Source organism: Plasmopara halstedii, assembly GCF_900000015.1.
Source record: "Plasmopara halstedii genome assembly, contig: Scaffold_3120, whole genome shotgun sequence".
NCBI classification, from domain to species: Eukaryota; Oomycota; class Peronosporomycetes; order Peronosporales; family Peronosporaceae; genus Plasmopara; species Plasmopara halstedii.
In genome coordinates this window covers 136,061-145,320 of record NW_020190023.1, presented here as the reverse complement: position 1 = coordinate 145,320, position 9,260 = coordinate 136,061, and the positions used below count along the sequence as shown (strand labels likewise).

The 9,260-nt window shown below is 43.8% G+C and overlaps 2 protein-coding genes across 2 annotated transcripts in view; both read right to left on the bottom strand.

Annotated features, from left to right (window-relative positions):
* Nucleotides 1-1,798, bottom strand: part of PHALS_07584 (CRN-like protein) — a gene marked incomplete at both ends in the record, with an annotated part of 1,851 nt that extends 53 nt beyond the window's left edge. The window contains one exon of the mRNA XM_024721076.1: nucleotides 1-1,798. This exon is cut by the window's left edge and continues 53 nt beyond it. Coding sequence (XP_024586212.1) covers nucleotides 1-1,798 — 1,798 coding nt within the window.
* Nucleotides 1,799-7,619: 5,821 nt separating this feature from the next.
* PHALS_07583 (uncharacterized protein) lies at nucleotides 7,620-7,965 on the bottom strand (the record flags this gene model as incomplete). Its single annotated transcript, XM_024721075.1, has 2 exons — nucleotides 7,620-7,832; nucleotides 7,903-7,965. The coding sequence occupies 2 exons, from the start codon at nucleotides 7,963-7,965 to the stop codon at nucleotides 7,620-7,622; spliced, it is 276 nt and encodes a 91-aa protein (XP_024586211.1).
* Nucleotides 7,966-9,260: the final 1,295 nt, after the last annotated feature.

Sequence of the window (9,260 nt, the reverse complement as noted above, 5' to 3'; positions counted from 1 at the left end):
CGTTGGAGTTCTCGTGCACAGAAAACACTTCTGTCGTTGCAAATATGCACTTAGTTGAAAAATGCGTCTGGCCAAGATCGTAGTAGCTTGGAAAGGCTTTCCCACCCAAGATCGCCAAATACAACAGCACGTCTTTGTCGACTGGCGGAAAACAGCATTTGGGCTCCCATAGCCCGGCATTCGTCGTCCATTCCCCATTCCATGAAAAAACATCCTTCACTTCGTCGTCAATGAGATTTGCAAAATGCGAATGCATTCCGAATTCCTCCACTTCCAGTCGAGTCTTCTTTATAGGTGGCTCTTCTTCGTTTTCTCCACAAGCAACGGCGTTTGAATGCGATATCGCCATTAGCTGCGCATATTGTCCATTTTTCGAATTCAAAAACGCTTTTCCTTTGTGTGTTCTCAGACTGACATGTGCACATACATCGTCTAACAAACGGCAAAGCTCCACCTCGCTTGTTTCAGCCTTGTATTTCACTACTCGTTCCATGAAATACCTTGAGAATTGTCCACGAGAATGCGTCACAATGTCGTGCACAACAGGATATATCGCCACAAGCGTCAGCCACGTTTCTTGGTCATCCGAATTATCCAGCACTATTTGATAGCTGGGAAATACGGGAACAAGCGCCATCCATTTGTACCGCACCCCGTCGCTGCCTTTTACTTGGTCCAATAAGTTCGTGACCTTAGAGTCTGTGCCCATGACGATGACTACAAGACCGCATGCACGAAACACATTCCGCTGGAAGGCAGTCGTGTTTATCCCTTCAGACTCGGTGGGACTCATTTCATCCAGAACGAAGAACGGCAAGACGTTCTTCTCTGCCTTTATTCTGTTAATCAGAGCGAGAACAGTTTTCAGGTCGCATGGCTTCACGTCGAGTATCGTCTCATTGTCAAAGCGAATCATTTGTCGAGCACTTTGGTGCTCCGCAGAACTGCTATGCTCAAGTAATGCGCAGATAAAGCCATAAGTCCACAGCAGATCATTCCGATAGATGCTTGACTTGCAGTTCAACAGACACTCCGTACTGTTTTTCTCGGGAGTGTCGTTTCTAACCACTCTAGCGAACGCGTTCGATATCGAGATGAAAGTTTGATAAATAGTTTGAGAACACATTCCAATTGAAATGGCCGGCCAGTAATACCAAGGTCGTCGGCCGCCCAATGCAAATGCTAATTGCGTTTTTCCCATGCCTGATGACCCTTCCACGCAGATGAACGGGATCGGGCGCTCATTCCCGTCATAGAACTCGTCGATTTTGTCCAAAATGTACGCACAATAATCCTGGCAGTTGTTCTGGATAAATCGTCCACGACATCGATAGTACGTCAGCTCTCGCCAATCTTCCTCTTCGAATCGATCTTCGTAAACTTTGATGAAGAATTCCGTCGGTTCAGCTGCTGTCATTGATGATGCAAATTCTCGGTTTGCAGCCAATGCATCTACCTTTTTGTTCGGAATTACCACCAACACGTGAATTTGCTTCGTTTTCGGTTCTGGCATATCCATAAGAACATCATTCACTCGAGATTCTCCATCGAGTTGATTGTCTTCATGAACCAAATCTTCAATCATCGAAGTCATTTCGCCTTTTTTAAGTTTCTTGACGATCTCCGTGCCAGACTCCAGCCAAGCGTTGCCCTTCCTCGCGAGATATAGCTCGAATTCGTCCGCATCGACCATCTTCTTAATAGCTTTTTTCATGTCATCGACACATTCGCTTGCATCGATGTCCACAGGGAACGCGTTTTCATTCAAACCGACGATCACACAGAAAAGCGTCACCATGTTTTCTTTTGCTGAGATCTTTTCGATTGTGAGGTAGCTTGGCCACATTTCATATCTAAGTCAATCAGATGCGATAACACCTAAGGAGATCAATAAGTTTATTATTGATTTGATTGATGGGTATACTGAATGATGTATTGATCAACAATAAATTTCGAATAATCTCTGAAAAGGTTATTATTATTTTCAAGACAACGATAGAGAACGGAAATACTGAGAGTTGGTCAGACAAGTGGCATTTGAGAAATTGATACAAAATGTCAGATAGACAATTACTTGAACTTCAAATCAAATGAGTGTTGGCACACGATTCAAATTAGAATAATACTAACTCAATTGTGTCATGGGGTACGAATGTCTCGACATCTTCCGGTGTCGAACGAATTCTGGCACGAATAATCATAGCACGGGGATTCAGACTAGCTCTTACACGAACAATGCTCGAACATAGGCAATGCCACTGATGAGTACCATTCGAATTTAAGCAATCCACGAATCAAACGATTTCGAGCTGTGTGATGACCAAACACAAAATTTGCGGACCACATGCTATGTGTGTCCAACACTAACTAAACACCATGTAAAGCTGTATATCCCCTTCCAGTTATTTCTGTTATATCAGAACTGAGGGCACTTGATAGGCTAGGGAGGTTAAGAGCCTACTGGCTATAATAATAAATGTCACTTCCCTTTCCTCCTCTTCACGTAAGTCAACGGCCTGCTGAAAGCGAGCAACACGCGGTGAGGCGTGTCAATGAAGCTGAGCCTTTTACAAAAGTGTGTATACATGGACGGGCCATTCCCGTAACAGTGGTAGTACTAGTAGTGCCGACTACTTCGATGAAGTTATCCTCCTCTCGAAGAAATGCGAAGATATGAAAAGACCGCCTGATGATCATTTGGCCAATCCCACTCAACGTTTTTTTCTTAATTGTCGTTCCGGATTGACCAATGCTGCAGAATCGCGCGTTTATTTGTGCAAATAGTTGGCCAGACCCAATTACTGTCTCAGCTGTTCTACATTGTTTGGTACCGACCATCCATTGATAGCCTTGGGTTTCTCCGGATCTACACGAACGCCATTCTTACCTAGAAAGCAGCCACGAACGGGAATCTCTGGTGCAAAGAAAATACCTTTTTTGGAGAGCGTAGAGTTTATTATCTCGCATACCTTGGAAAACTTGACGAGGTTGATCAAGATAAACAATAAACATCGGCTTCAGACTTCTCATCCGTTTTCTTACTGTGAACAAATACATCGTCAAAGTAACTCGGTGCAAACTCTCTCAATGAACGAAGAAGATTCGTTACCACTCTGTTAAAAGTCGCGGGAGCGTCATCTAAACCTTGTGGCATCACTAAGTATTCCCACAGGCATATGACGAACGATCGCACAGAGAATAGCTTTGAACGATTGACTGAGGATCTGAACCGAAAGTTTCTTTGGTAATTTCGTGTCTTACGACTTCCGTACAATCGTAATTTAGGATATTGTACAATTCCACAAAAAACCCAGGACAACCTTCTCATGCAGACGATACGACTCCGTAAAGGAGATGAATGTGGCGGATTACTAACTGCAGTTAGTACTAAATCATTTTTGTACATTCTTATCTAATAGAAACCATCTTTCAGATCGATTGCACTGAGCTTAGTACTGCCAGCCGTTCCATCAAGAATCATATTCTTGCGTGGAACAGGAGTCTGGGCAGGTAGGTCACCTCGTTCAATTTGTTGATAGCGTAGACAATGCGCCAATCACCTATAGCTTCCTTCATACACAAGTTTTGACTATGATAAGACTTGCTCTCACGCACATGACCAGCCTTCTGTCGCTGTACAAAGAACCCGTCAATTGCAATGACTTGTTCTTTGGCAACGGCCACTGCCGTGTGATACAATACTTCGTACCAGGAAGTATGTCAATCTCATGACGAATGCCTCTGTCAGATGACAATTCGTCCGGTTGTGTCAGCATATTGCTTGACAAGTCCATACACGACTTTGCTCATACAATTCTTTGACTGATTCTGACAGATTTCCAATCTTCACGCGATGGATAACATTGAAGTCAGCTTCTTCGTAGCGATGAAAGTTTCAGGCAAAGCGCAACTTTGATTGTCCAAGAATTTTTTAAAGATGGTTTTGAGAAACCACTACAAGCTTTGATTGACACTGGTGCGTCGAACAACTTTGTTCGAGCGCAAGTTATGACTGGTAATGGATTCGCCTGCAAAATGTGAAAGAAGAAATGACCAACCGTTTAGCGAATGCAATAAGAATGAAGATGCCAAAGCAAGTCATTTGCTTGGCAATGAAATTTGAGGAGTTTCGAGGTGATGACTAATTTAACTTACTTGGTCTCGATGATGGATTTGATAGCATCCTAGGAGGCATGCCATGGTTAAGATGTCATCAGTCTAGCATTGTCAGGATGATTGTGGAGAGCGTCGTCGACTAGTCGTAAAGCACTATTTCGAGCTGTGTGAAGACGAAAGAAATGGTTTGAGCAAATAAATCAGCTGAAGAATTCAAAGATGTCCCTAGTGAAAGTGTGGTGTGCGATAGCCCCCCATGTCCACAGGACAAGCCCAAGAAGATGACAGTCAAGACACCAACTGGAGATGGAGCAGAAAAAAGATTGTCTCCTTTGTCATTGACATGGAAGTCACGATCGATGATAGTATAAAGTACAGTGTAATCAGAGGCAACGACACGACCCGAGAGAAGAATACGAAGGCCACCAAAAAGACCCCTGAGGTACAAGTTGTGACGATGAGTGAAGTGTTCGAGAACAAGACACTTCAAGCGAATTTTTTTATATTGCGGCCTACTCATAGTGGAAGCTGCATGTGCATCATACACGTTGGGGGCAGAGTTCTGTGTATCCACAACACCCACAGTACTCTTCTCGGGCCCAGTAGCAAGCCCCGCCCCTCCTAGTCGTTCCCGTTTGTTACCGTTGGAAGCGTTCGAATTGACGACCTCTAGGGATCGCGTCCAAACGAGCGCCCTGTGTCGGTTGCCGACTCGACAAAGACACTCTACAGTTCCGGACAATATGACCCGCCTTCCCACAACGGAAACACTTTCCATCATTGTGAGGACGCTCATTTCCCGGCGTAAACATGTACGAGATGTCGATTGGCTTGAGACCATCACATGTACGGGTTGGGTGGCGCTCTTGCCTTGGTACGAAGCCATTGAACTTGGCTTGCTTGATGCTGAACTCTTCTTGCATCGTATGGTTGATGGCATCATCCAGCGTCATGAGATACTGACGGAACAAATAATTCTGGATTAGAGCATCAGCACCTGCAATTGTCGTTACAACTTAAGTCGAAACCTCAATTGGCTCATCGACGATTCTCTATACCAAGCAGCGAGCACGCTGTGCCTTTAAGTGAAGGTCGTAACGACCTTGACAAAGCTTCAAGAACTCTGCACGCACGGAACTTACTCTGTGGTGGCTCAATCGCCCTTTGGCTCGACTTTGACGTGTTCGAAGCTTGAATAGCAGTTTGGATCGGCTGAAAGCTTCCCATACGCCCAAAATTTTGCTTGACTCGCACGGTTTGACCTCGTGAAAAACAGTTGCTGCAAGGTCTCGTAGTTTTCTTGCGGTGATTGCTGCATCCAACTCAACAAACATCGTGAGAGAGGTTCGACCTCACTACAACAATATAAATCACGCCCAGTTTCCAGTGGCATCGTTTTGTATGAGGAAACAGGGGTTGCGACCTGCTTCTTAGATTCCATAATCACATGATGCATGAAACCAGCTGCTGTGTTCTTTTGGTCATCCGGAGAAGTCGACTACAGTAAACTGACTACTGCAGCTACTCCGATGACTTGTCGCATCCACTCGAGTGCCAAACACTTATTTTAAGACAAATGTGGAAATATCTCGTTCGTCAACACTTCAGTTTACTGAGTGGCACCCCAGCTCCTTCCATGTCGCTCGGACAAGGATAAGAGTATGACTTGGACTGGGATGCGCGACGTGCTCAGCAGCCGCGTCAGAAAACCAAAATCGAGTGTCGTTGAAAAGATCACTTGAAGAGCTACCAGGTGTAAGTGGGTGCTGCTCACAAACAGTTCCTCAACCACAACACACACGCTTGCGCGACGATAAATTGGTGGCGTGGAGGGAAGAAGAACTATTTAATCCCTTTTTAAAATCATTTGCAGCTAGAATAAAATGAGTCATGGTCCTTAGCTACATGCAAGACACCCCAAAGTCTCTTGAAGGTTTTATTGATAAAACCTTGGTAGCCTGATTTATGAACCAGGGCTGTACTGAGGTTAAAACTCAGGTCTTACTAATACAAAATCTAGGGTATACGGAGCTTGAACTTCGAAAGCTTGGATTGTAACCTTAGTGGAAAGTATCCAGTAGAAGTGACTAGAGTACGCTTTCCATTTCTGAAGACAGAGACACGTTGATACCATCACCAGTATAGATCCACATGTAGGAATCAGCATTATGTATCACACATGTTTGTAACCTCATATCAGAAATCACGTGTAAATATTGGGAGCACTATACTATAATCTTCTATATTAGTTTCTACGGCGCATACAGAAGGTACATAAATATACCTTCACGCAATGGCTAAGTGTAGCCCATCCCAAGAAGTAATTTCAACGTACTTCGATGTAATTGTCGATGCATAATGTAGGCACCGTAAGCGGTGGCTGACCTCACATCAACAGGGATGAAAATTCGTTCCTGGCACACTCGCAGTGGAAGTGTGCTGTGAAGCTGCGAGCTTTATTGGATCAAGATAACTTATCACAACAAGCGTTATTGAGATTTCTGTCGCAGAACATTCCGAAACCAATCCCGTCACCTCCCTTACAAGTGGTGGTGACATCGTTGGTACACACGAAACGTTCGTAAAAAGCAAGGTGAACAGCTATCACGGGAACGAAGATGAAAATCTTGTGTTCTGGTGGTGATAATTCAATATCGCTATCGCGCTGGTTCAAATTCGTGATGACCGTAGTAAAGTGGCCTGTGCCATGTCGCATTTGGATGCCCGTGTGAAGGATTGGACAATGACATGGGAAGTCAACCGCCATTGCTACTTTGCGACAAGAGCCGAAAAGAGCATGATATCGATTTTCCTTGAACCGAATGTGGCGTTGACAACGGTCGACGTTTTTGTCATGCCATCAAGACAACGGCACATTGTACGACTATGTAAAGAATCTCCGTGAGTTTGTGTCAGTATGGCAAGTGATCCACTGCCAAAGGCAGTGACGGTTAATATGTTTATGGAGGGATTCACTTATGGTCCTCTCAAGACTAGAGACTTATAAAAGCTCGAAGTAAATTTATAAGGTCCTAAGGATGCTTTGTGTAACTGCCCAGGAGATTGTCATGTATCTGCTATGTTCCGCATTTCCCTAACGCTTCATTGTATTGTTACCAAGTGACTCGGGGCCATCACGACAAAAACCGAATTGGGAGGTTCATCTCTTACGTGGGCAATCACGGCAGATATGACCGGATGGTAGAACCATTCATGAGGGTTTAGCCCTCAAATGATCGGTACCCTTTGTTTACAACACAGTCGGAGTGGTCTCCTCGTGGTCACAGCGAGCGTAAAAGGTAAAGGTCGTTTTTTTAGTCTTGATTGACACCGGCGCGTCGCGCGGAAGCAAAGTGTTGCTGAAAAGGGATGAATGCTTTTGAGTGCACTAGATTGAAGTAAAGGCTGTGTCTCAGTGAAGCTGGACACTGGTGCGGAATGCACCGCAATGAAAAGTATGATGAGTCTTCCGCTGAAGTTTGAAGACTTGAGTGTCCACCCATCTAATGGTTTTCAAAATTCTCGCTAACAACGTTGCCAGAATCCGCTTTGTTCTCGTGGTTTCTAATTTGAAATGGTTTTGCTGCGGTAGGCTCACCAAAGAAGTAAGTGTGATTAGCTTTCACACCACTTTTGATATCTATTGTTGGTTTTAGTCCAAAAGGAATTCGAACTCCTTCAAATACTATTTTGATGTAGTAGTCCATAAGAATTTTCTTCACATCGTTATCAGCATTGGTAAGAGAACTAAATATATATATTCATCATTTCCATGGCGAGCCTCACCATCGCGTGTGTCATAGGCCTTTGCAACTTTAGCGGCGTCTTCATTAGTAAATAGATCGACATCGTCGCGATCATTCACTAAATTGATAAATTTGTGACAAGTTGACCTCCAATTGAATGATTTGGTCATCGCGGGCTCGACTCTCCCACTATCAATTCCAAATACGCTAATTGATAAACCATAAATCCACATGTATCCTATTATATCCACCTGAGACGTTGTACCTATGATCGTGAGGTTAAAATGATTTTCTTTTCCAAACCAGTCGGCTCAAGCAGTGCCTTATTCTTGAAAATAGACCCAAGCAATCGATTCTTACTATCAGCTTGATCTAATGAGGTTGAAATCGATGTATCATACTCAAAACTGTAATGAAGACGTGTGCTTTTTGTACGGTTTGCATGATCACTTTCACTTGGATCGGCAAGTTTGCGTTTTCACGTCAGTGAAGCGTGATAAAGAGGGTCATCAAGTCTCATATAACCGCTCTCATCGATTCATTTATTTCGCCACCATACCAACAATCCTCCAGATGGGCAAATGGTATGACCTGAATTTAGGTATACCGTGGCTTTCGAAGCATGAACCATGGATTGATTGGCGATCAAAACCGATTGCGAATAGCTCTCCTGGCGAAGGGCAAACTCTTGGGAGTAATGAATTGACACTCAACATGCAGCGCTGTCGAAATTCCTCGAGAATTGGATCATTCATAATTGATGATGAGTCGTATGATGTAGGAGATTTGGCGCTATTGGTGTTTCTTTAGTTGTGTAATATAAGATTAGAACAATTTTGGAATGATCGGTGTTATTGATCATGTTTTGTTGGAGCGCTATTCATCAGCCATCATCAAACTATGATAAGTCACGAAGCAGCTATACTGGAAAAAACTTAACATGCGCAAATGGCGCGTTTTTAAGCTACAGACAACGGGATCAACAGCTGACTCTTCATCGGTAGCGTGCGCCCGCAGCTCTCCTCTTGTAGATAAATATTTGATGGTTGCGAGTGTTTTTGTACTATTAAGGGCAACTATAACACAAGTATATATATAACAAAAATAAAATATGATCAATGACACCGCTTTTTATTTTAGTTATTGAGTGTTTCGACGACTACGAGTAGACGTATTCGATTGTTTCGATTGGGCTGAAAAATCCAGTCGACCTCACCATCTTGGGAATTAACCTTGACACATCCGATGTCCGGATTCTCCCATTCCTTACAATCGCTTGCCAGCTTCATACAAAAAAGCAACACGACCTCCCAGTGCCATTTCTGATCCAGTCCATTAATGATCGCTCTCATTGCAGATATATCCACATTCTTGTTCCAGTACTTGCACTCACAAAGG